This window comes from Lethenteron reissneri, chromosome 20 (assembly GCF_015708825.2).
Source record: "Lethenteron reissneri isolate LAM-NWPU_2019-01 chromosome 20, ASM1570882v1, whole genome shotgun sequence".
Classification (NCBI taxonomy): domain Eukaryota; kingdom Metazoa; phylum Chordata; class Hyperoartia; order Petromyzontiformes; family Petromyzontidae; genus Lethenteron; species Lethenteron reissneri.
The window spans coordinates 12,763,919-12,790,682 of record NC_083798.1 but is presented as its reverse complement, the minus strand read 5'-3'; the positions used below and the strand labels follow the sequence as shown (position 1 = coordinate 12,790,682).

At 43.2% G+C, this 26,764-nt stretch overlaps 3 protein-coding genes across 9 annotated transcripts; all 3 read left to right on the top strand.

Annotated features, from left to right (window-relative positions):
* The first annotated feature begins 624 nt into the window (after positions 1-624).
* Positions 625-7,379, top strand: LOC133344786 (homologous recombination OB-fold protein-like). Its single transcript, XM_061554953.1, is given in 11 exon segments — positions 625-1,297; positions 2,081-2,140; positions 2,480-3,517; positions 3,519-3,563; positions 3,687-3,767; positions 3,887-4,024; positions 4,465-4,573; positions 4,800-4,885; positions 5,309-5,443; positions 6,359-6,494; positions 6,608-7,379. Coding segments are annotated over 11 exon segments (1,950 nt in total). The 5' UTR covers positions 625-1,231; the 3' UTR covers positions 6,664-7,379.
* Positions 7,380-8,549: 1,170 nt separating this feature from the next.
* On the top strand, positions 8,550-13,453 carry LOC133344492 (uncharacterized). 2 transcript variants are annotated; one of them, XM_061554465.1, is made up of 5 exons: positions 8,550-8,915; positions 10,991-11,096; positions 11,285-11,391; positions 11,838-12,007; positions 12,699-13,453. In XM_061554465.1, the coding sequence occupies exons 1-5, from the start codon at positions 8,801-8,803 to the stop codon at positions 12,975-12,977; spliced, it is 777 nt and encodes a 258-aa protein (XP_061410449.1). In that variant the 5' UTR covers positions 8,550-8,800; the 3' UTR covers positions 12,978-13,453. The 2 variants fall into 2 exon arrangements, with proteins under 2 accessions (XP_061410449.1, XP_061410448.1); XM_061554464.1 differs by having other exon boundaries at positions 8,579-8,915; positions 11,838-12,010.
* Positions 13,454-14,354: 901 nt separating this feature from the next.
* Positions 14,355-26,123, top strand: TTC19 (tetratricopeptide repeat domain 19). Of its 6 annotated transcripts, none has more exons than XR_009755372.1 (11): positions 14,355-14,854; positions 15,431-15,522; positions 17,447-17,557; positions 18,138-18,176; positions 19,146-19,202; positions 19,341-19,402; positions 19,495-19,589; positions 19,709-19,863; positions 20,246-20,413; positions 20,885-21,079; positions 22,003-24,064. XR_009755372.1 is itself a non-coding variant. In XM_061554950.1 (11 exons), exons 1-10 carry the CDS (start codon positions 14,476-14,478, stop codon positions 21,028-21,030), a joined length of 1,299 nt encoding a protein of 432 aa, XP_061410934.1. In that variant the 5' UTR covers positions 14,355-14,475; the 3' UTR covers positions 21,031-21,079; positions 24,987-26,123. The 6 variants fall into 6 exon arrangements, 5 of the variants coding, with proteins under 5 accessions (XP_061410934.1, XP_061410933.1, XP_061410932.1 ...); XM_061554950.1 differs by lacking the exon at positions 22,003-24,064 and adding an exon at positions 24,987-26,123 and having other exon boundaries at positions 20,246-20,408; XM_061554949.1 differs by having other exon boundaries at positions 20,246-20,408.
* The last annotated feature ends 641 nt before the right edge of the window (positions 26,124-26,764 follow it).

Here is a 26,764-nt window from a genome sequence, read left to right as displayed (position 1 = left end):
AAAGTCTAAATTTGGAGTTTATAGACAAAGGATAATTATGCCTCGTACGAGCTTGCAAACAAGAATCTGAACATTGCGGTGTATGGGAAAGAAAAAGTCGAAATATTGCTGAGCTAAAAAGTATTTTAAGTGGAATTTTTCGATTTAAAGCTTTCGTGACTGCAGGGATTCATCTGCTTGGTTCTTTCGGTAAAGTCACGTAGAAGGGAAATAATAAAAATAAAACATAATAAAATACATTTTTATGATAATTTTATTTTAATAATAAAAAATAATAAAAAATAATACAAATAAAACATAATAAAACAGAATTTTATGATAATTTTATTTTAATAATAAATAAAAGAAACATAATAAAATACATTTTTATGTGAATTTAATTTAATTGTTTTATTTTTATTATTGTATTATTTCCCTTCTACGTGACCTTACCGAAAGAACCAAGAAGATATTTTAAGTGGCTTGAACTCCATAACGAGGGGAGGCGTGGCCAGAAGTGGCGTCTCGGCGGGAGGGGCGTGGCCAAAAGTGACGTCATGGATAGAGGCGTGGCCAGAAGTGACGTCATGGAGGGAGGCGTGGTCAGAAGTGACGTCACGGCGGGGTCAAAGGTAGCGGCGGCGCTCGCTGGCGGGGAGTTACGAATCCGCAGTGCGTGCTGCGCCTTGACAACTTCGCTATTGTCGAGCGAATTAAAGTTGTTGTTGTTGTTTAACTGTCGTCGCAGGCCGTGCTAAGGGGGCGCTTTAACGCGCAGCGGCGGTGATGCATAGTTTGTATATAAATGTGATTAAGTAATGCAGCAGGCTTAAGAGTGCTGTACTGTACTTGGGTGTTGTACTGTACTGCACAGTAAACATAGGCCTGGCGTTCGTGTGTTAAGTTCTTAAGCGAACGTATTGTGCTTTGTGTGCTTATTGTTGTTGCTTTTGTTCATATTTGACTTGGGCCGCAGTTTGATCGCGTTTGCCCCATACATAATTCTCAATTTAAGTGGATCATTGCACAGCGCTTTGATGAATGCACCGTACGTTGAACTTCTTTCGCACCGTACGTAGCCGACCGTGCTCATAGGGGGTGCGGGAGAAGAGAATCGATTAATCTATTCACGAGTACGCGAATCTCCGCTTGAATAAATGAACAAATGCATACAATCGAATAGTTAGGTGAGTGGATACAGGATTGCATTATACTGTAGTTTGAATCGGTGAATCCATGATTAAGTGAATGAATGATATCCGGAGGAAGAAGAGTAGGAGGAGCAGAAGGAAACGGGGAGTCGAGGCTGCGTGCGATGGTGAGGTCCGACACCGTCACCACCACCCATTACAGTCCTTTGTCAATCCACAGCGAGATGAAGGCTTCCCTATGCATTTCAATACGGCGATTGACCATTTACCACGCTGGTCCCTGCAAGTTGGTGAAGGTGATTAACGCCAGGAGCGATTAAGACATTACTCAGCCGAGCTTAGATTTCTGGGCTTGCAGGGCAATGCCGTAACCACTAAGCCAGCCGTTTCATCTCCACGCTTCCGTCCCATTTCCATGTGTTCGTTGCTTGGCCACTTCCCCTAAATGTGCTAATTTTAAGATGCACCGTACCCAATGTCAACCGAATAAACCTGACAGGAAAGCATTCCCACATGGATTCTTGCATTGCAGTCCAATATATGAATAGCAAAAGCCGTTCGCTCACATTGGAGTAATTGAGGAAATTTTATAAACATACGTTTATATTATTTGGGTGCGATATTCACGCGATAAGCCAGTTTGAGTTAGCATTTGTCGCTTATGAAAAAGAGCTATATAACTCAGTGGACCTTACCTGGTAAAATAAAATAGAATTGTTTTGGACCATTGGCTTTTTTCCCTTCTAGTTAAATGTCGTACCAATGTTCACTTTTCTTTTAAGTTTAAATTAGGTATTTAACTTACGTATGTTCTACAATTAATGTGTTAGTATTGATTAAAGTAAGAAAAGAGTGAATCTTATTTTTGATAATGCGCTGCCGTAATATAGTTTTTGTTTGGACATTTTGAGCACTGTATATTGTATTATTAACGATGTTTTATTTCGTAGGCTCTGGACACAAAAAACATGTTCAGCACGGGGGTTGAGGACTTCGACCTTGAAGATGAGGTATTCATCTCCTCACATGTTCAGCAGACTGTTTGCAAAACTGCAAAGCTTGAAAATTCGATTTTAAAAATCAGCCAGCAGTATGTTTCTGATGGGGATAAACAAAAAAGGGTTAAATGTTTTTTGCTGACGGGCCTAAAACAAAAATAGGCAATTTTATCTGACAACCAAAATAACTCCCTTCTTGCTTCGTCAAAACATTCATGTGACTTGGTGTCTGTTTTTCACAGTTTCCAAGCCCACATGCATCAACAGTATAATTACGTTGCTTTAGGATGCTGAATGATGCGCTTTGATAAAATTATTTGTTTTTAAAGTCACAATCCCATTTTGTCACAGGAGTTCATGTCGATGCTGGTGGACGTGGAAGAGCGGATTGCTGGTGGAGGGCGGCCGATGTGCAACTCAACTGGTGGAGGAGCCATGCATCCACCCATTGTGCAGACGGTGACACCATCCACGAGCAACCACCAAGGCCCCGCAGCTTCCGCAATCCATGCTGATGATGTGGGCCAGGGTGTGGCATCACTAGATCCTTTCGGCGATGTGGACTTTTCAGACCTGGATGATGAAGTTTGGTTGAACTTCACTCAGGAACTAGATGTTAACGGTAGAGAAAACTCAGGTGCGAAAGAAACGGCAGCAACAAATGAAACCACGAAATGCCCAACTTTGGGTTCCCGTGAATCTTCTGACTTTGGTCTGAGTGTCAGGACTATGACTGCCCCACCTGCAAAGAAGCTGCGGATGGCATCAAATTTGGAGAGTGTTCAGATGGGTTCTGGACAGAGCACGGTAAGCATTGGACATAATGGGTCAGGCAAGGTGTCGGTTCAGAGGTTAAGAGGACCTGCTAATGAGAGCAGTGAGAAATCGGTGATGTTTATGGCATCTGCACGGTTAAACCCTGTTCCAGTTGCTGATTCAGAAAAAATTGGCCACTCTGGCATGATGCAGGGTGCCGCTTGGACGAATTCCCCTCAGCAGCCAAGGCCATCTTCAACGCATATTGCACCATCTCACATTGGACTGCAGCAGCAGAACAGATCTTCTAGTCCGCATGTAAGAATCGCAAGTCACAGGCCGTCAACTCCCATGACAAACTCTCCACTTGTGCAATCATCTCGGGGCCTCGCCGTCTGCAGCTCCCCCATGCTCACCCGTGGTCAAATGAGAGGCCATCTCTTTCAGGGCCATGGAGCAAATCCGTGCTTGCCCACCACGCCCACGATAAGGCTCCACAACCCGAGTGCATCGGGACAGCGCTCGGCAGCCACTACTCCAACGTGGCTCATCACAAACCGACTCGTGCAACTCGTCTCGGCCTCCAACAATGTGACTCCCCGGCCCTCGCCTGCTGCTTCCTCTGCAGTGCCTGAAAGCACGCCGGTTCCCTGGCCCTGCTGGCCTCCTGCCTCAACAGGTATTTTCTTTGCCATTACGGAAGCAGAATGTGTTTTTGTGTATAATAATTTTAGTGCTTTAGAGTTTTCAGAAAATATGTACTTTAACAAATCCTTTTGTTTCATCCAAACATTTCCAACAGCTGAGCAGAAAAATGGATGACATCATGATTTCTGCTCCACAAACCCCAGCTCATGGAGCCGTCGCAAAGCTTAGCTCATTGGTAAGGTCTCTTTGCAGAACCACTGCACATGCTGTTCCTTTTCTAATGTGCAGTTCATTGTTCCCAACATGATTTGCTGGAGCCACGTGTCTCTCAACTCTTCCATACATTTTCTGTAGCCCTCTTCACAGCAGTCATCATTTGAGGAAGACTTTGGCCGGGGGCCGTGGGTTGCCATGAAAGCAGCACTGGGTGTCGATGAGAGGAACCCTTCCTCTTTTTTGTGCACGCACAGCATCATCATGGTGCTCCGCAAGGTACTGCGGCTTCTGGAGAAAATACTTGTTGTGTGGCATGAGTTTTCTGTTATGTCCATAACCTGCAATGACCACGACTGAACAAAATATTCATTCATCAGGGGATGAAATAGAAAGTGTCAGTGACTTTTCAATGTTTTTTTGATGTTATAGAAGCCGTTAAAATCTCGTGGTGCTGATATTTGTTTCCTATGAAGTTCAGTGAAACCTTTGGCACAGATTATTCAGCTACCATTGTGTTTGTACATCCAGCAGTAACCTAGGCACTGTATTAACACAAGTGATCCGTCATTTTGTGGGACAAAATGTGGATTCTGGTAATCTGTCCTCACTCATTTCACAACACGATATGACCTACATTTATCTTGAAGGTGGCCATCTGCCTGCACTTGTGTGAGCAATGTCAGGGCACACAATTATTTTCATTGGTTGTTGTTCAGGCCAGCCTCAAGCAGCTGCCAAAGGGAAAGGTGCCGAACATGTGCATCCTACTGAAATCTCTCGTCCAAACCGGCAGTGATGCAAAGGCCGTCTTCAAAGACCCCACTGGTAATCACATTGAAAACATGAAACGTGTCTTTATTGTGATGCCACTGTACATATTGCAGAACATTATGTAGTTAACAAGTACTTATGGGCAACGTGCATATGAGGCATTGTACAAAGGAACGAGCAACATTTTCCATACACTAAAGCATTGCAAAATCAAGTCCACTGTCTGCTCCATTGAGCGAGTTGTGCGTTTTTGAGTTTAAGATGTATTTTGTGCCTGCAGGAGAGATGCATGGCACCATCCACAGGCAGCTCGTTGAGCAGCATCAGTCGCAACTGAGGGCTGGTGTGGTGTTGCACTTGCAGCAGGTAATAATGCATTTGAACAAATAGGAATGCTACGTAGGATATGACATACGTGAATGTATTTGAGGAGTAGGCCAAGCTATGAACAGGTCATGGCAGTCATCACTTGTGACTCCAGCTTGAGGAGTTCACAAATGCTAATGTGACTTTTCCAATTTCAAATATCACACATGCACATGATTAAACTGACTAAATAGTAAGGAAAATAAATGTTTAACAAAGCACACTGCTAGACTGTTTTCACATTCAGACCTCAGGATATCTTAATGGCTCTGAATTTGCAAAGAATGGTGAAATATTTGTCCTTTGAAACTACTGCTGTCATATGAATACATCCCATAAGGGTTTCTTTCAATGACGTTGCTGTCAAGTGGACCTCCTGGCTTGCAGTACCAACTACTTGTGTGTGTATGTGTGAACGGACAGGTGGGAGTACTGTCCCCGAGCTGCAGAAACCACTACCTGAACATCACTCCTCGGAATGTGGTGCGGATATTTATGTCAGAAGGCTGTACCGAGACCAATTCGAGCTGCAGCCAAACAGCCGGTGAAGTAGCCCAGGTAAAGAGAATAACACAAAGTGCACTTGCACGACACACATCAAGAGATGTGGAACATTGTGTATTCATCATGTGTAAACTGCTGTTCAAATTCTTTTTTGACCTACATAACGTGCATTAGAAGGTGCTCTGGCAGTACAACCATGAGCCGATGTGCACCGTTGTTCTCTTTGAGCTCCGCTACCCAGGACCATCAGGCCATACCAATGGCTACCACATTCAGACAAGCCCCTCCCCCCCCTCCTTCCCCCCCTTAACTTGTATTTAAAGGCTTGCCTCTTGGATTTTTTCCTCACTTAATACAGTAAATTCAGCTGTGACGGTCCCACCTGATGACGGAAACTTGTGTTGTCTCCGAAACGTCGTGATTTATTATTTAATTTCTATTATTATTTCTATTATTTGCATTATTTATTTTTACCTACGTGACTTTACCGAAAAAACCCAAGAGTATGAATCCTTGCAGTCACGAAAGCTTCAAATCTAGAAAGTATATATATATATATACTGGTAGTGTGTTTGGATCTATGCTTGTTTGCAAAGTAGCGTAATTTTAAAATCCTTTATATTAAGCTTGCTTGCTTGCGTGCTTGCTTACAACCGTGCAAACCTTTCGGTCGTTTTTTAACCCACTTCCCGTGATCCAATCGAGCTGACATTTTGCACACAGACTCGTTGTGCGAGACAATTAATGTTCGTGAAAAAAAAATTCCAAAATTTTACACTGTTTAGGGAAAACAAATTAAATATTTAATTACCAATTGTTTAATACTGCAGACAATCATCTGACCCATAGGTGGCAGCCATCTCAAGCCAGAGGACGAGAGGACTCTAGCCGCCACACATATAAAGGATTTAGAGTGAAAAACCTTGTTTTTACGGGTTATACTTATTTGATTTTGTCTCCTGTCTCAAGATTGCTCAAGAAAGCATCCACAAGGTGACAGCTGGGGTAGTGGAAACTCAGGCTGAGAGCTCAGCAGTCACGGAGCGAGGAGGAACAGAGATGAAAGGAGGCTCACGGCAAACGGATGACAATCTCTCAGGCTTGGGTAATGCATCGCAACAAATGTCACATTGGACCTCCCTTTGAGCTACAATGATTTTGTGGCCACAAAAAAGGTGTAACTCAAGTGTATGTGTGCGTATGTGCGTGTGAGAACAGATAATCTGGACAGCTTTCTGGAAGACCTTCCAGAGGATGCGTTTGCAGATTTCTGACAATGCAGTGTAAGAAGACCAAGTGCCTACAAAATCACGAAACTTGAAAAGTGCTGTCAATCAAGATTGAAAAGTGCTGTCTGTGGATATGCTTCTTATATATTTAGCTTTTTTTCAATTTGCATTACAAAAATTGCTGTGTTGGTTACACTTGCCAAGATCAATATCATTTGATTTACAGTCATGGCAGTAGACTGATTCTTTAACAAATGCTCAGACAGACACATACTGTGTATTTTCAATGCTGTTTGTCACTTATTACATTATTTCTCTTCGTTTGAGCTTCTATTTGAAGATCATACACACTTGATGACCATGGTCAGTTTTGTCATTTGTTACAGCAGCAATACCAGGAATATACATTTGTTGGCGTTATAGTCAATATTCTATAAAGCATGTCCACGTTTATTAATGTCTATGGTGTCATTACCTGTCATGTTGAGGTGCTTCACAAGTCACAGCTGATGAATGAAAACAACTTTCTTCAGCGTGACTAGCGTATTGCATTTCACTCGAGCTAAGAAAGTTTTCCACAAAAATTTACTACAGTACTGTACTTGGCAACGTCAGTACAACGTACTGGCAAAAACGTGTTTTGCATAAATGTACTAATGGTATGTTATAAATTACATGCTGTTGATGAGATAAGCACATGTTCTTGAAAAGCAACAAAACATACTCTTACTGAAGTGATTAAAGTGACATCTTTTGTTGAAGCTAAAGCAATTTAGAGCTCGTCATTTAAGGTTAGCTCTGGGACATGTCTGCCGTATTTTTAATTGAGAGTGAGTAATTTTAGTTCCTGTGGTTCGTAATAATACTATACTGTTCTGTCATTTATCAGGGAAATCCTCAGTACCTCAACATTATTTTCAGGAGAGGGGTTCCGCATGTTTATCAATTATGGAGCATTGCAGATGGAAACTGAGGAATAGCACAACAACATTGCATTTGTGAGCTATATTTTAGAAAGCATTCTTACCTGTCAGCAGTGCCAGTTCTCAAGGAGTGTTTTACACGGCAAAGAAACAAGAGTTCCCAAAGAAACTCCACGCATACTTTGGGACAGCATTGAAAGGTCTGCGCAGACCGGTTCACCTCCCATTTTTTGTACTGCTATCTGGCCACTTCTAAGCCTGAGGGGATTTGGAGGTTTTAGAAATCTCGACATGCTCCACAAACTTCTAAATTCCAAAGAGGTGGGCCACAGGAATGTGCCATCACACCCGATAAGCGGTCACACATGGTGTCAACTTCGCAGCCAGGTGCTTTCTTGAAGCTCGTACAGACCACCCAGGCTTTACGCCCTATCAACTATTAATCATACACTAATCTGTGCATGTTCACTTGTGTAATAAATGCATGCAATATCATTTACATATTTTGTTACATCTACATCGAGGGTGTGTGGGGGTTAGGAAGGGGGTCTGGTGGTGGGGAAGCGGCCACAGATGATATCAGTGGAGAGTGAATATCTTAACCGGCTTTTCCCCCACGACACCAACATAGATATCGTCAAACAACCCGCTTGATAAATCATGGCGTGTGGAGGCCTGAACATTATTTATTGCCAAAGGGTTGTGAATTATGATTACTAACTACTACATGATACAAGTACGTTCCATAAAGTGGCGTGTGATTATAGTGCTGAACCATAACGCCCTCATGGAGGAATCCAATATCAATTGAAATTGCCACTGTTCTGATCTTTTCCGTGGTCGGAACAAGTAGAGGGCATATATGTTTACAACCAGTGGTGGTAATTCCACATTCCCATGACGGGGCAGAAGCAATCGATGGGATTATCGCTGTTAGTCTGGTGATAGCTTGTACCGATTGACGTGCGTCGTCATCATAAAAAGTGATGCTCAACACAAAACACGAATTCGACATCTTTAGTTGACCTCTAGGGGGCACGTGAACACCGCACTTTGTCCGACCGCAACATTCGTGTTTGTGGGGCGTTAACGTCGTCTCCCCACCCCCTTTAAACGCGACAAAGCAGTCTCGGGAACGCATGCAACTTCAGTTACACAACCGTACACTGCCATTAGCCACTCGCACAACAACAGCAGCAGCAGCGGGTTTAATTCACAAAGCCACGATTTGGTTTGTGTGAGATTTGAGTGGCCCCAGCATGGGCCCTGCTGGCAGCGTTTTGCTGCGTTGCGCCGGGGTGGACCTTGGGGTTCAGTGGGCTCTCGGTCTGGTGGCAATCGTCCTGCGCACAGAAGTCTTCTTTGATGCCGCAGGTGAGATGGTAATGCTTAAACTTTGCTTTGTTTTACAGCTAGAATGCTTGTCCGGTGAATTATATTTGTAGTCCATGCATCAGTCTGGTTTTTTTTGGTAAACCGCTTGAATTTTGATTTAAAGATTTCGTGACTGCAGGGATTCATCTTGGTTCTTTCGGTAAAGTCACGTAGAAGGGAAATAATAATTAAATATTGTATATTTATATTATTTTATTATTTCCCTTCTACGTGACTTTACCGAAGGAACCAAGAATATAAACCGCTTGAAGTTATTAGGTTACCATGCCTGTTAACCAGTTAGCAGTGCCTAGCTTATTACAGACCAATTCAGACCGTATTGGTCACCCCGTGTCTTTACAAATGTCAAAGTTCATCCTGCAAAGTCCCATCACAAGGGAGAAACACAAACAAATAGACAAAATGCATTGTTTCCCCCCGTATTGAAACGGCTGTACGCTGTATGGACCTGAAAACTCAATTTCCCTCTACAATAATACAGCTAAACCGTATGGGTTGACAGGTGTAGGTTACTTTTATCATGCGTGACTTTTCTAGTCGTAGTGCCTTAGGCCGGTAACCCCAAGCAAGCCTAGCTCGCAGAGTTTCGGATTATATCGAGTGAGATGTTCATCCCTTTGTTGGTAATGACTTTGACATGGAGTGATGGACCTGGCAGGGGCAATGGAGGTGATTGTGTCTTTTCGTCTCGTCTTCTACAGAGGTGTTCAAACTCGTGCGTTGTTGTGGAGCATTAATGGACAAAAGCATATACATTTTCGCAGAATTAAGATATTTTAGTCCATCGCCCAATATCCAGCAAAATTCGTGGAAGCGCACCGCTACATAGTTTATTTGCTGGTAGGTTAATGATCACTTCCAATTTGTTGAGAATATCATCATCAGCCATGATCTATCCAATGCTGATGATGGCCGAGAATAATACTTTATGAAGATACATTTCTTGTTTCTCCAGCGTGAATGTTGATCACCGAGTAGAGTTACTCTGCCGTGTTTATTAATGTAGATGAGAGTTTATTGAGATTGAGACATGAGAGGGAGTAGGAGTGGAAGTTGTTTTGACCATACTTCACCACGATGGTCAATTCGGGTTGGTGAAGGTAAGAGGGCATAGACGTGGTAGTTTCTAAGTACGGAATAACATTGGATTTTTCTTCACTACTGTATACACAACGTGTAGTAGCCGTGTAGCTTATAACGCATTCTGCATCCAAGAACACCTTATAAACAAATTGGTTGAGTTTTATACATCTATGTGTATAATGTGTATGGTCTCTAATCCGAACACTGCTTAGCTTCTGAGATTTGACGGTATAATTCCGGATGATTTGGTCGTAGCTGGCGCGTATTAAAGACCTGTGGTTAAATAAAGAGGCCCACGTGCTTATCTGTAGGAGCTGTAATGCAGGAACATCCCAATATTTACGCAAACATACAAACACACATACACATGGACAGCTGCTATCACATTCTAAAGACTAATGCAAAGCCTAAGTATTTTCAGTATAAAAATTAGGTTTTAAAATGTTTCATCAATTGTTCCTAACGTGAAGAAACTAAGTAAGTTCAACCAAAATACATAATACATTTTAAGCTTCAATACATGAGAAATCCCACAGCACCTTGTGGGATGAGAACCTATGATCTGGGCCCATGCAACCCATGACTTAATTTCATACGGCCCTTGGGCACATAAAAGTGTCTCACTTCAAAACGACTCATCAACGATATTTATCCGCAAGCAACTTAGCTGCACAAATCGGGTATTAGAGGGGAATATGTTTGACCTGGCAACAATGTTTCTCATTTGAACACGCTCAGTCACTTACGTAAGTGAGAGGACTTCATGCAATGACAAAAAACAACTGAGGTACTGTATGTGTAAATGTGGCCCTTGGTAATGAATAGGTTTCCCACCCCTGTATTAGCATGTACGTATGTCACATTCTATTACATGTCATTTTAATGCACTATAATCTCTATGAACTCATTCCCCATTGCTCTTTAATCCGCTTGCACTTATGCCCTGACATTGTGGATGCTGCTTTATCTAGGTTCTGGTACATTTCTGCTGCTTACGTACTTAAGCCGGAAATGGAGCAGCACCAAATTCCTGCGCCAGCAAATCCAGAGTGGTCTCGTGTCCGTCTGGGGACTCCGGTGGGTGCATTTGTTCATATGTGATGTCGCTTTATACAGGGAAATAGGGAGAACTCTATTCTGCGTCTTCACATAAATAAAAGTCTATTTTAGTCCACCAGCCTCATTGAGAGGTGATTACACATTTACTAGTGAATGTTGTGCATGCTCAGTCATAAACTTAATTCCACTGATGTTTCTGTTTTAAGGCTGGGTATGTACCTATTCCTGCGAATCCTTCGCGAGGGGAAGGACAGCCGTTTTGACAAGGTGCGAGACAAACCGTCCATCTTCTTCATGTTCTGGACATTGCAAGGTACCCAGCTGGGAATGTGTCCACCAGAACTCAATGCAACATGGCATCAGACGACAACACCATATTCAGCACAGAAATACAGTTTTTTTGCCGCGTTATCTTGGACTTTGAGCAAATGGGCAGTGTCATTTAAAGAGTGTTACAGTTGTCTCCAGAAGTAACTTGACAATTCAGACTCTTAATCGAGTGAAGCTTGATGAATCATAAGAATAGCATGCCTGCAGGTATGTAACCAAGCAGACCACAGTACGACACTGTGCTCATGTTCTTTGTTTCTGCAATCCCTGGTCAGAGTCTAGCAATGTGAGTGTGCCAACACTTTTTCTGATGCGATGAGATAAGGCTGTAGCATAGTTTACCTGCAGACAAGTAACTAGACATACCAGAACAACACCAAAGTATATAATGTTCTTACCCTGTCCGTTCCATCCATGGTCGTGGTCTAGCTGTGTGGGTGTTCGTGACGCTGCTGCCCACGCTCATCGTTAACACGAAGAAGCAAGACTCGCCGCTGACACTACGCGACTATCTGGGTTGGGCCGTGTGGGTTCTCGGCTTCACCGTGGAGATGCTTGCCGATCACCAGAAGTCCTTCTTCCGCAGCGACCCCAATAACGTAGTGCGTTTCTTTTCTCTCATGTCATCTAGGGTTGTTGTCAGTGTGTACATAGTACACAATCATTAGCATCCAATGTTGGACCTATAGTGCAGGTGTGAGGAATATTTTTCCTTGTGGGCTAAAGATGACTTTCAGATACCTATGGCAAGCCACAAATTGAAACACAGTATGTCCAAGTGTAAAATATCCCTTCTAGTACCCAATTAGTGTGGTTAAGATGCTTGCAATGATGGATGAATATTGTTGAGGTGATTTTTTTAAAATATTAAATGAAAAGAAAAATAAGTTGTGATGATGAGTACTCTTGTCATGTCATTGCGGGGACATTAAAAATGATTGGCTTGACGGCACTACAGTGCGAAGCAAAGCCACATTAAATGTTTTGATTCCTTAATAACGCACATCGCTTTTTCAATCTACTACTGGGATGATGGCCTCCCCGAGCTGTGTTGGGCATGGCAGTTTTTTTTACCTTACTTCACCACATTGGCCAATGCAGGTTGATGTAGGAGACCCAAGACTTTTAGCTTTGGCCAGCAATTGAATTAAGATCACTGGCATAGCACAATGTCCTAACCACTGCACCACCACTCCACCCCATAATTATTAAATCTTGATGCTTCAAAAGTCACATATCACCTTATCGCATGCCGTTAACCTACAACTTGAATTTGTCAATTCCATACAGGGAAAGTTTATCCAAAGTGGACTGTGGGCATACAGCCGACACCCCAACTACGTTGGTGAGATCCTGCAGTGGCTGGGCCTCTTCGTGTCAGCCTCGTCGGTGCTGTCCGGCTGGGAGTGGTTGAGTGCCGCATCGCCGCTGCTCGTGTGGCTGCTGTTGTCGCACGTGAGCGGCGTGCCCATCCTGGAGCGGCAGGCGATGCGGCGTTGGGGTCTCGATCCCGCATACCGCGCCTATGTAAAGCGCACGCCCGTGCTCTTCCCATTCAGCCCCTGGTGATGACAAGTTTCCAGCAACATCCCCACGGTTGTGGGGCCGTGGGCCATTCCCATGGGGAGGCACCCGCAGTGATAATGTTGTTTATGAATATAATGATGGTAATACTCATCAATAAAGTGTGTTTACGTTGCTCAAAGATGATTATAAGTGGGCACATATCATTCAGCATGACTGACTTGTGATCTAAAGACCAAAACATGACTGAACATGAAAAGATGAAATTAACTAGTCTGAAAATGAAGACTTAAGATAATTTAGTAATTTTAGTTGAGACTGCAGTGCATTAAGGATTGAGGAAAGCAAAAAAACTGTAATTGGCTATGTATGGAAACATTTATAGAGTTCACTGATTGACATATTATCAGGGAGGTATTTGCACACCCCTCAAACCAATATTGAATAACTAAGACTGTTTTAAGTATTTTCTTACTGCGATAATAACTTGGTTGATGAAAATAAAAAAAATGTTGCCGCTATATCCACGACTACTGTGTATTTTATAATTTGCCTCGGAAATGTATTTTATTGAGGTGGCCAGGTGGCTCGGTGGGCGAATACCATTTCAGAGCAGTGAGCCAGCACTGTTGAGCTCCTGGGTTTAAATAGGCATCTGTGAAAAAGAGCTTTATACCTCATCGGATTCTTCCAGGATATATAAAGATTCGGAATTTTTTTTGGTGTGGGCTATTTAAAACGGAATCTCGAGTGGAGTTGGTTGACGGTTTAAATCTGTTCCCCCAAAAGCTGCCCGAACTTTAGTTTTTTTTTACTCTGGCTTTTTCCGGCTCCCAGGACTAAATCTGTATTTGCAGAAGACGAACACCTGCATAGCAGGGACATGTGAGGAGTTGTGTGGATAAGAGGTAATTGAAGAGACCTCCAGAAGTAGTTATGTGATGTCATCTTCAGAGGCCATTCTCAGACAAAGTAATGCACCGCTGTCTGTAAGATTTCCTCGTATGAATTTATTTGTATCCCATCAAGATTTAGTGTCTAGTAGTGAAAAATACATTCTACAATGAGTCGGTAATGTAAACTTGTCAAAACATGTTGCTGACTTCACTCAATGCCCTCTACAATTTACAATTTGTCTTTATCCTCTTAAAATATAAACCACAGTTCATACGTAATAATTGCGCTCTTATGTCACACCGTCTATTTTTTAAATAATTTATTTTATACCTACGTGACTTTACCGAAAGAACCAAAGAGTATCGATCCCTGCAGTCCCGAAAACTTCAAATCGAGATTTCACACCATCTGTCACCTCGTTTGTCAAGAGATACCTTGGAGCTGCTCATGCGCTCTACCAAATACAATCTGGCCGTTAGCCCCGCCCCTCGGTGACAGCCAATCACATTCTCACAATATCCGGAACGTTACCTATGCGCGCTACCAAATACAATATAATACTCGCTGGTTCTAACCTCCGATAACCTTACGAAATCGTCTCTACCGGATTTAATAGTGAAAATTTAACGTGTATGTCATTGACGCAATGTTCACGACGAGAGTTTTAGTAAGTCTGGCCTCCACCGCCGAGTGCGGGAGGCCGCGCTCCCTTTTGGTTTTGGCCGGTCGAGTAGGCCTGAGCGGGAGCCTACGGACTTTCCTGAGCGCCCTGCCCGGCAGCTGCACTCGGTCGAGGCCGTCCCCGCGGGGAACTCGGGCCCCGGGTCGCGTCGTCGTCTGCGCTGGGAAGTCGCAGAGAACGTTTGACTTGAAAGCTTCTTCCAGTGGTGGAGCTCAAGAGAATGTGAGGAGCAATGGGTTATGGTTGAGTGGTCACACTAATAACAATAGGTGGCGATTTGACGGTGGTGGTGGTGGTGATGGCAAGGTCTTTAATGCGCCGCTGCCCGTCGCTGCTGTGTTCGGTAAGAGGCAACTTTCGTGGGATACTTTTTGTAGAAAAGCTTTAAGTTGCACTATTCTTTTTCGTTCACCAACCTGCATTGACTACAGCTCGATGAAGTATGGTCAAACAAGCCCCCGGTGACCGGGTTGCCGGTCACGAATGTTTGCTTTGACCGCACTGCGACATCAACTTACAGTAACATCAATGCAAATTATAATGTAGACGTCGTGTTATGCAAACGTCCACGTTTAGAAGAAGAAAAAAAAACAATGTTATATATCGATTTAAAGCTTTCGTGACTGCGGGGATTGTTGTTGGTTCTTTCGGTAAAGTCACGTAGAAGGGAAAAACTAAAATAAAACATAAAAAAATGATTATCACGACGTTTCGATTGCAACACAAGCAATCATCAAATCATCATCAGGTGTGAAAACTACAGCAAGATAATGTTAGCTCAAGTGGGAGAGATGCTGTGGTAAGGGGTTATACAAGTTAGAAAGAACCAATAATACAATGTTAAATACACAGTCGTCATTTGCACTTTGTGTCGGGGGTGTTAAGCTGCTGCTGGTGTTAATTCTTACACTTGGCGCAGGTCTGTCCTTCTTGTCAATGTTGTGGGGCAACGAAGACGACGAAGAGAAGACGCCCGAGGAGAAAATCATTCATTTGCTTAAACAAGCAAAGGTACAATAACCGCACCGGTTTGCGCAACTCAACCTTGATAAAGTACACTTTGGTGTGCCGTTTCCATTCATGGTGGCAATGGATTAGTAATACGTGGCCAAATTTTGGGTTTATGAGGGCATTTATGAACGTTTATAAATGGAGAGATTCTATAAGTCGCGTTTTACTGTTTAATGGCTTGATTTGAAGCTTTCGTGACTGCAGGAATCCATACTCTTTGGTTCTTTCGGTAAAGTCACGTAGGTATAAAATAGAATAAATCACGATGTTTCGATCGTAACACAAGCAATCGTCATCATATTAAAATTATGTAAGGCTGTCTTGCGCTTTCGATGTCAGATTTGTGAGCACGTCATCAGCGCTCACAAAGCAGTGAAAATTCAGTAATTTATTTTTTACTCAGGGGACAGCAAAATGCTCGTGAAGCTGTACTTTGAAGCTTTGCAAGTGTTCCCTAATGTCACATTTTACTTTGTCTGGAAGCTGCATTGACGATGTGACCAAACATCATCTGAAAATTTGGAAATGAATCGTAGTTTGATCAAGTCGACGGGACCACAGATATCATTTCCTGATTATAGCTTCTATTTTGTCCTAAACTTGGAACAGTCAGGGCTTTCTCTGCAGTCATAGGTTGAGCCCATTTAGTTGGCTGAAAACATCTGCCAAGTTGGCCAACTTAGCTAACCAAGGAAAATCACTGAAGCAATGTGAAAACTCAAACTTAGTCAAGTAGAAAATCCTCATTTACCCAGGCAACTCAAACAGGTGTGCGAGTACCTTTTTTCTCGAGAAAGCCAGCGGACTTCAGGATGAAGAAATATGTAGTTGACAGTGATCACTACCCATCTCGTCACAGAGAGAAGGAAAATGTTCTTGAATTCAAAGGTCGAACCATGATGAAATATACTGATTCCTCCATAACCGTCTGCAGGTCAGCAGGTATTTTTTTTTTAGCTAGAGCCACCCTGTGGATGCTGCAGTGGATGGATTTGCAAATGGTGCCACAGCTTTAACACGAGTAACAACCCCACTGCGTTGGCCTTTCAAAGCACAAGCCCCGTCAGTGCTTATTCCAATACATGTTGACAAATCAATATCCATTCTCTTTCATAACTTCAAAAATAGCCTCTGCAGTTGCACGCATAGGCAACAATTTGCAAAAGGGGAGGTTCTCATTCACCTCTCCATTGAGGATGTTATTTTACAGGTAGGAACAACAGTTCCACACTGCCCACTAAGGGATTATTTGTCTGTCTGTCGTGCACGAATGGCCTGTCCAACCAAGTTCCTACCTGCCCACTCCGAAGGAACGTGTTTTTAATTTTCTATGGGCCCCCCTGGAATAGCCTCTCGGACCACCAGGGGTCCACGGACCACAGGTTGGGAATGTTGCTTTAGGCCAGGGGTGTCCAAACTTTTTGCAAAGAGGGCCACATTTGATAAAGTGAAGATAACCGGGGGCCAATAGTTCCTTTTGACATTTTTTTTACCACAAAGTTACGTGGAAATACACACTGTTATAAAACAATTTTCATTGTCACAATTACCTTTATTTTTCAAATGACAATGTAACCAAATATAAGCCACTCAGGCAGACGTGAACAACTCTACAAACGCAATTCTGCCTTTCATTCAGTCAGATAACATTGAACAAACTGTATAGAATATCTTAAATTTCCATGAGTTTTATGATGTATTTATTCTGACAGAGCTGGCGAGCCATAACTAACACATTATAAGACCGAAGCTGCGGGCCGTATGAAATCTGCCCGCGGGCCGGACTTTGGACATGCCTGCTTTAGGCTCTCTCGCGCTTCTTCACGTGGAGGCCCTTCTGCCAGCAGTGACGTGAGCAGTAGCATTTCAGGGCTGCATTTTTACCATTCTGTATATGTGTGTACTTGTGTTTGTGCTGCCTCAGCTTTGTGTGCTGAAAAAGGATTTAAAGGGTGCAGAGAAGAAGCTGCACGAGGCACTGTTTATGGCTGAGGAGGAGAAGCACACGAATGCAATAATCTACACCTATGACCTGGTAAGCTGACTTCAGCTTTAAACACAGCTGTATCATGGTTGTATTTGACCAGCTCCAGACTGTAAACCCACTTAAAGCACACAGACCTAGAGTCAAGTACATTAACACCGTTAGCTGACATAATAATTACATTATAAATCCAGTTCATTATAAATAACACAATTACAATTATAATTGACCCAAGGTGTGTAGCCCACACATGCCCCATGTGTATGGACCTTGGTTATTTTATCATGATCACAATTGACACTTCATGATTGCTATGCTGGGTATGGTAGCACATGCCTGTGATAAATTATTGTAAAGTTAGAGGTTGATAGATCACACAGAAACTCAAAAACCTGCGAGGTTGCCAAGAGATGATGGTGGAACAACAAGTGGGTCTGTGATCTTGTTTCTTGATTTTTGAGTGTTATTATTCCCTTATTTGTAGTGGGTTTTCTCCAGAAAATAGAGTTTTCTTCCACAAACAACTCTTTAGAAGTCCAACATCTCAATGCAGGACTCATCTGAGAAAAAGTTCTTCAGACTCGGTGAACATTTTCTGGATAAATAAATGATTTTTGTGTTTTGTGTGCAGATGGCCAATGTAGCTTTCCTCGCAGGAAAGCTGGACTCTGTGAGTACACGATTTTCCCATTGCAGTAGAACATCGTGTCAATTCAGTTAATTAAGTACACATTCTTAAATATGTATAATGCTTCAATGCTTAATTTATGTGTAATAATATGCAAAATTCTGCTTTCACCCTACTGACCACATCACAACCTTGGTCCCTGCATACCTCACGAATAAAGGAAGCCCCATATCCCCTGTGGCATTTGAGATCCTCTGATTTTTATTTGGTTGTTCCTTTTATCCATAAAAAGATATACACGTGGGAACGGTATTTCAGCTGCAATGCACTCCTTTTCTGGAACTTGCTTCAAGCAACTCTTAGATCAGCTACTATCCTCTCCCGATTTTAGGTCTAAACTAAAGATACAGCTGTTCTTTCTATCTTTCCTTTAATTTGTGGTCCACGACTGCCAATGTAATATTTTATTATATATCCATAATCTCAGTACCTCTTCATAATCAACTATTCCACACCTCCGATTAGCATGGCGGACTAATTACAGTCCGAAAGAAGTTCAAATGACATACGTAAGCAAATCTATCATTTAAAAATAAACCTATAACATAAGTGCAGGTTGGAAAACCATGATTTTCAAGTACAAAAATGTAAAAGCATAGCCTCTGTGAAAATAAAAAAGCAGGAAATACTGAGGGTTTTGATTGTTGTTAATTAAGTGGAGTAGACTTTGTAAATTTATATCTGGCTCCCTAGGGTCAGTGTTTTACTTTAAATCGCTTCTAGTTTCTTTAGAAATCTGTTTTGCTTAGTTATTTTTGTGTAAATTATGATAAATCTTCAGGTAGGTGTTCATATATTTTACTGTATTCTTACTAATTGTCCCTTACTCTTGGATATTTGCCACCCCTATATTAATGTATTATAAGGTGGTTTATAAAATAAAGTTATATTGAATGACTGGAATGTTTAAATAATATAAAAATCTGAAATGCACGTTTTTGTTATTTTTAGGCTGAGACCTTGTATAAAGCCACATTGGGTTTGATGCTGAGCTCTGGTGTTGAGAAGGTATCAAATTGGATTACCTTAGACCACACACACACACACCACAATGATGCCATTCATTTACAGTGATATTGGGCGATGTATTTACTATTCTGATCACTACACACGGTAAGAAAGTGAATATTGTTATTCTGCACTTAGGACAATAATGCCGCCATTGAGATATCGCTGAAGCTTGCGGCCATCTACGCTATGCAGGGCAAGTGAGTACGATTTCTGAAAACACAGGCTTATGTGACATTTAAGTACCACCAGTGTCAATGGGTTTACATCTCTGATGTTTTTGTTACTGCAGGAATGAGCTTGCAGTACTTGGATATGAGTGGTGTGTGAAGTTGATGGAGGAAAAGCTTGTGCGACTGACAGAAGTGACTGATGGAAGTTTATCAGGCACGTGAATCGCAGCAGTTGGTGACTAAATATTAAGTGGATTTTGACCGCCCACACCCATCTTCCACGCTTGCCACTGATGTGCTCATACCTGTGCCTTGGTTTGTGTGTGCGTACAGAGGAGTACAAGGCCAACACACGGTTGCTGCTGGGGATGACGCTCGACTCATTTGGGCGTTACCTCCGGGCCAACGGTCACTGGGAGTTGGCGCGCCAGCAGTACGTCAAGGCCCTGGCCATTTCACATGAGGTGCAGGGGGATCAGCACCCACAGGTGACCAGGTTTGGTGTGGAGGATCTTTAAAAATTATTATTCCGTGTACAGTACAGCTTTTTTGTCAATCCACTGCTGGATGAGAGCCTCCCCATGCCGTCTGGGTCATGCAGGTGATTTGACCAGACTGAACAATACTGGTTAGTGCTGGTTAAGGAAGGGAGATAAAATATATGGGAATGTATTGTACAATTGTTCACCAGAAGTAACATTTTCTAATTAGTTATGTAAATATGCTACGAATGTTCTTATTCTGTTCGAATATATTCACCATGTTGAGTTATCATGTATTACCCCTGATAATACGCATTTGTTAAAATCTGTAAAGCAATGCTGTCCACAGATAAGACACTTGGATGTTACTTGTGCTGCTGCTGCTCAGACAGTGGTGCTGATGAGTGACCTGGCCACCACCTTGGACGCACTGGGACGCTTCGCCGAGGCCGAGGAGTTGTCAGGGCGTGCATCCATCATCGCCGAGGAGACCGAGCATCCGGAGCAGCCCACTGTTTTCCTGAACCACGCCGGGGTCCTCCTTCACCAAGGCGCGGTAACAGGGCATGACGAGACGTGACGCAAAAGGGTGGCACAACAGGGTAGGAATGGGGGATGTTTCAGAGATAGCCAGATGATGATGGTTGACAGATTAATTTATTTTACAGCTGTTTGTCAATTCACTGTTGGATTAAGGCTTTCCCATGCCTTGTCAGCCAAAGGGGTTATTTAATCATACCTCACCATGCTGGTTGGTGTTAGTCAAGGCGGGGAGCATAGATGTTTGAATATAGTACAGTAAAATGGATTTTGGTAGCCTTTTCTCTACTGCCCACCATGTAGTCCTACAACTTTTTTTTTGCATGATGGTCACCAATCAACTGAGACTTAGTTAAGGCTCCATTTTGGAAAAATTCCATTCCGATAGTTTACAAAATAGAATTGCATCTCATTAATATTTAATGGCGATAAGCAATGTCAATATTGGTATGTTTTTGAAGTTCTTTTTCTATTTTTCTGACTTCAGAAAACTACAGCCTGGCCGAGGCCATGTACATGAAGGCATTGAAGTTCGCGGAGAAGCAAAAGGATGCGATCACTGCTCAAGAGATCAGAAAGGGCCTCGATGAACTGCAGAAAAGAAGAGCAAAAGCACAGATAGCAGCAGTGTGAGGACAGTGGCTGTGGAAGTGATTTATCAGCTGCATCTGAAGTCACGACAGTAAGTGGAGGAGACTGGGTGTGTTGTGTGTGCAACACGCTGGACATTTTGAAAAGTAAAACATTCGTTGCACATTTATATCCTTTGCATTGTACGAATAAGGGCATTCCAAGTGTAATATAAACACAAAACTTACTGTAAATGTTTAGTTTATTGAAATTAGAAAATATATTTCCTAATTGTTTCGTGTCATGTGCTGTATGGCATTTGCAAGTGCTGAAATTCTGTATCGTTCTTAGCTAATGATGTATATTAAAACATCCAGTGCATTCAAAGTGTTTTTACTTTTTTGTCTATATTTACTAGCTTTACTACCCGGTTTCGCCCGAAACTTGGATTCTTGTGTTGGATTAATAGACGGCTTACGCGGATGGTTGGGGGGGTTGTGTGACGTCAGCAGGCACTCTGCGTGACGCTGCCGCATGCGGGTAATGATGATTTGAACAGGTGATATCACGATTTGGAGAGATAATGATGCATGTAGATGATACAATTCAATGCGTTAAAATATCAGGATGTGATGCGTCTGGATGATGATTATGTGATGACGGGAATGTGATAGGAGGCAATGCATTTGAGGTTTAAAATTATACTATGATGCCCGGAGGGTTTAAGATTATATGGTTTAGGGGGATAATGATGTGATTTGTGGATGTGTGTCTTCTTCAAGACTTAAAATAAATTGTTAGAAAAAAATATATCCATCCAATGCATGACCTTGAGGTGACTTTAATGCCAGGGATGGAGGCTGGAAATATGGAGATCATTCATAAGAACAATATCAATATGATTTAATATTGATGAATCGATGCATTCTGACACCCAGTCTTAGCATGTTATTTATGGTGTATTGGCATAAAATGAAAACTAATTAGCACAATCTCTGATTATACGTTGTTGGTGGCGATGGTGTCTGCATACAGCGAGGCTTGACCAACCCCGCCAAGGCCTCTGCAGCCTCTGGCGGCCCACTTCTTCCCGCGGTCACATTCTGCGGCCTCTGCTCACAGGGAAGCACCACCAACCCTTCTCGGGCCTCCGCCACTTCTGGCGGTCCGTGTCTACCCAGGTCACACTCCATGGCCTCCAACCATCTGTGCTACAGACGGGCATCTCCTATTCCTGCCAGCATGCCACCACTACCACCGGCCACTATTGCTCATCCATCTTGGGCCTCCATCCCTGCCTGCCGGCACCGATGCTCATTGGCGCTCTGCTGTCTCTGGCTACGAGTGCCAGTTTCTGAGCTCTCCTTTCAGGGCTGTGCCTGGTGCTTGCTCTTGACTGCGGTTTGCTTCCCTCTTTACATCTTGGGCCCGTCATCTTCGGTGGCCTTGGCCGACATTGGGCTGCGCACTGCGGCCATCTGGGCGCCATGCCTGCACATTGGGCTGCTTTTGGTGGTCGCTGGTCGACGCCTGTGGCGACCACGAGCAGAGCACTGCCATCATCCCGCTGCTGTGTCCCACCATCGCCAGTAGTTTTTTTTTTCCGCCGCCAGCTACCAGCTCCGGCTTCTCCAAACAATGCATCACTTGCTGCAGTGTCTTGTCACCTCCAGCTGCCTACTTGAAGACTACATAACCTACTCATCCACTGCTCTTGATCGGCATCCATCCTCATGCCAGTTCCTCTACCTTTAGGTCATTCCTACTTGATTTACTTTTCTCTTCACCCCTGATCTTTCTTCACTCGGCAATACTTGCCAGCTTTGCCTCTTTCGCTGAAACCATAAAAGTGGCTGCAGAGGTCGCATGGCTACGGTCAGTAACTCCTTGCCTTCTCACTGCTTTCTCCGCCGCCTCTTCAAAACCCTTTCCTCACCACAATGATGACAACTACTACTCTGTACAGCAGGCATCACATTCGGCCGATTAAACATCCCTTTGATCTTTTCCCTAATCACCAAACTATGGATCAGAGCGCGAACGCAACATAAAATGGGCTGGAGCAGCACACGTCACTAAAAAATAATTAACCAAGAGACATTGCATTATACCAGGGGTCCTCAAACTACGGCCCGCGGGCCACATGCGGCCCGCCGAGGACATTTATCCGGCCCGCCGGGTGTTTTCGCCGCCGCTGCCTGTCTGTTACTTTTTTTCTACATGAGAAGGACGGTCATTGGTGGAAGAGGGAGAGGGGGCGGAGTTCCCCCCAATCAGACTGCATTGATGGGCAGTGCAGTCTGTATGTCTCTGTGTGGGCAAAGTTATTGCTGGTATATTGTTTTTGTAGCGCTGTATATATATTGGTATTTTACTAATATCAATTTTGACTCCCTAGGAAACAATGATGTCAAGAAAGAGAAAAATTTACTCGGAGTGTAGGATATTCAAAGAACAGTGGACTTATGATTACTTTTTCATGCAGTACAAGGAAAGAGCTGTGTGTCTAATATGCCAGAATATAGTGTCTGTGTTCAAAGAATACAATTTGCGTCGACACTATGAAACTCAACATAAAGATAAATATGATTGTTTGGTCGGAGAAGTGAGAAAAGATAAAATATTAAAACTGAAAAATACATTAACAACTCAGCAAAATACTTTTGTGAAGCAGAAGAAGCTAATAGCGTGCACTGGCAGACCATTCGTGGACGGAGAATTTGTTAAAGAATGCCTTCTTTCTGTTGCCAAAGAGATGTGTCCAGAGAAGGCCGATTTATTTAGTACAGTGAGTCTTTCAGGACCTACAATTACACGGAGTATTGAAGAAATGGGAGACAATTTGCATCAGCATTTGCAAAACTCCACAAAAAAACTTTCCTATTTTTCCTTGGCACTCGACGAAAGCAATGATGTTCGTGATTCTGCACAACTTCTAATTTTTATTCGTGGGACAAATGACTTTCGAAGTCACAGAAGAGCTTGCTGCACTGCAAAGCATCAAAGGAACAACTACAGGAGAGGATATCTTTCGATTTAAAGCTTTCGTGACTGCAGGGATTAATCTTCTTGGTTCTTTCGGTAAAGTCACATAGAAGGGAAGTAATAAAATAATAAAAGTAAAACATAATAAAATAATTCTCACGACGTTTCGGCCACAACGCAAGCAGCCGTCCTCAGGTGAAAACCAGGTCTGTTGGGGAGACAGCGTCTGAATGAAACAGCACACGAGCTTGGAGCATATATAAGCTGGGTTGGAAACGGGGGAAAGAGTGCCTTGACAAAATAATTTAATAATAGTACTACATATGCAGCACGGGTATATGTAGTACTAATCACATTCCTGCATTTCCCATAAATATGCAAAATTCCTCTTGATATGCAAATTCTTTTGTCAGGGCGCTCTTTCCCCCGTTTCCAACCCAGCTTATATATGCTCCAAGCTCGTGTGCTGTTTCATTCAGACGCTGTCTCCCCAACAGACCTGGTTTTCACCTGAGGACGGCTGCTTGCGTTGTGGCCGAAACGTCGTGAGAATTATTTTATTATATTTTATTTTTATTATTTTATTACTTCCCTTCTACGTGATTTTACCGAAAGAACCAAGAAGAGAGGATATCTATGAAAAGGTTTGCCAAACTGTGAATGGTTTGGAGCTGAACTGGGCTAAACTAGCCAGTGTGACAACTGATGGTGCTCCTAGCATGGTGGGGTCTAAGAAAGGAGCAATTGCTCGCATTAACCAAGAGATGGACAAACATAACCATTCTCATCCAATAGCCATACACTGCCTCATCCACCAACAACCGCTGTGTAGTAAATCACTGAAGTGGGACTCTGTTATGAAATTTGTGGTATCTTGTGTTAACTTCATTAGAGGTCATGCACTAAACCACAGACAATTTCAGGAATTTCTGTCTGAGCTAAATGTTGACTATGAAGATGTTCTGTATCACACAGAAGTCCGTTGGCTGAGTCGAGGGAGAGTTTTAAAACGTTTCTATGACTTACTTCCACAGATTACAGCTTTTCTGCTTTAAAAAAACAAAGAAGTACTAGAGCTCAATGATGCAGAATGGAAATGGCACCTTGCCTTTCTGACAGATGTAACAGAGCTACTCAACAGCTTCAATGTGCACCTTCAAGGAAAGGGGAAGCTCATCTGTGATATGCAATCACATGTCAAAGCATTTGAAGTAAAATTAGGCCTCCTCATCAAACAAGTGAAGGAGGAAAACTTCTGCCATCTCCCCACAACTAAAAATCTGTTAGCGGAAAAACCATTGGTTGCATTCCCAAACAAAACGTGTGCGGATTCACTGGAAAAATTGCAAAAGAAGTTCCAATTTAGATTTAAAGAGCTTCATCTCCATGAACAGGACATACAGCTTTTCCGTAACCCATTTTCTATTGACATTGAAAATGTGGATACAATTTACCAAATGGAACTGGCTGAACTGCAGAATTTTGACTCTCTGAAAGACGCATTCAAGTCAAGCAGCCTTCATAATTTCTATGCATCTCTCCCCTCTGAGACATATCCTCATCTCAGGAACCATGCACTCAAAATGGCAACCATCTTTGGCAGCACGTATGTCTGTGAACAGACTTTTTCCAGAATGAAACATTTGAAATCTCCAACCAGATTTAGACTAACGGATGCACACTTGCATCACTTGTTACGACTAGCAGTGACAAATATGGAACCGGACATTGACCATCTCATTAGCCAAAAGCAGGCCCATAGTTCCCATTGAAATACTGGCAAGTTTGTTGATTTAACTTTACTAGAAAGTTTGTTGATTTAACTTTACTTGTTTTTCATTTTAAATATTGTATTTGTTCTCGTTTTGTTTCTTCACTTCAAAATAAGATATATGCAGTGTGCATAGGAATTTGTTCATAGTTTTTTTTTTAACTATAGTCCGGCCCTCCAACGGTCTGAGGGACAGTGAACTGGCCCCCTGTTTAAAAAGTTTGAGGACCCCTGCATTATACTGTACTGTACAAGGCTGGGAGCAAAAAACTCCGATCGTAATAAGGGAAGTCAATAAAGTACTGGGCGTTTACAGTACATTTTATCACAAAGAAAACCACAAGTAAAATGTATGATGTGATTTTCTTAATTGTTTGTGTTTCACGGTGAAATAAATCCGAGACATTGAACAACATCATCGTTACAGTCAGTCTTTTATTGACATGGTTTGTATAGACCACGGGGCGGCACTGGTAGTGCAAGAAAAGCGAAGTAGCGCGTCCTATCCAGTAGCTTGTGACCCACAGTAATTGTATTGCTTCAACATGCTGCAGCTGCCCCTCCACATACAAAAATAAAGTTTTTTGGGGGGGGAGGAGGAGTGTTGGGGGGGGGGGGGGGGCGCGCTGGGGGGTGTGGTAGGGGACTGGGCGTTTGGGGGTGTAGGGGACTGGGCGTTTGGGGGGTGTGGGGGGGGGGGCTGGCCGTTTTGGGGTTGTGGGTGGCTGTATTGGGGGTGCCTAGGCGTTTGGGGTTTGCGGGGGGTGTAGGGGGACTGGGGGTGTGGGGGGCTGGGCGTTTGGGGGTTGTGTGGGGGGCTAGAGGTGTGTAGGGGGGTGTGTGGGGGCCGAGGGGTGTGTTGGGGGCTAGAGGTGGGGGGGGTGTAGGGGGTTGTGGTGGGGGTGGGCTGGGGGAGTGGGGGCCGAGGGGGTGTGGGGGGGGGCTGGGGGAGTGGGGGGGCTGGGCGTTTGGGGGTTGTGTGGGGGGCTAGAGGGGTGTAGGGGGGTGTGTGGGGGCCGAAGGGTGTGTTGGGGGCTAGAG

Excerpts from the sequence above, each read along its gene's own strand:
- LOC133344492 (XM_061554464.1), top strand. The coding sequence starts at position 8,801 with ATGGGCCCTGCTGGCAGCGTTTTGCTGCGTTGCGCCGGGGTGGACCTT. Across the intron at positions 8,916-10,990 it reads AGTCTTCTTTGATGCCGCAG|GTTCTGGTACATTTCTGCTG; the intron begins GTGAGATGGTAA and ends TGCTTTATCTAG. Across the intron at positions 11,392-11,837 it reads CATGTTCTGGACATTGCAAG|CTGTGTGGGTGTTCGTGACG; the intron begins GTACCCAGCTGG and ends GTCGTGGTCTAG.
- TTC19 (XM_061554950.1), top strand. The coding sequence starts at position 14,476 with ATGTTCACGACGAGAGTTTTAGTAAGTCTGGCCTCCACCGCCGAGTGC. Across the intron at positions 14,855-15,430 it reads GCCCGTCGCTGCTGTGTTCG|GTCTGTCCTTCTTGTCAATG; the intron begins GTAAGAGGCAAC and ends CACTTGGCGCAG. Across the intron at positions 20,409-20,884 it reads CGGGGTCCTCCTTCACCAAG|AAAACTACAGCCTGGCCGAG; the intron begins GCGCGGTAACAG and ends TTCTGACTTCAG.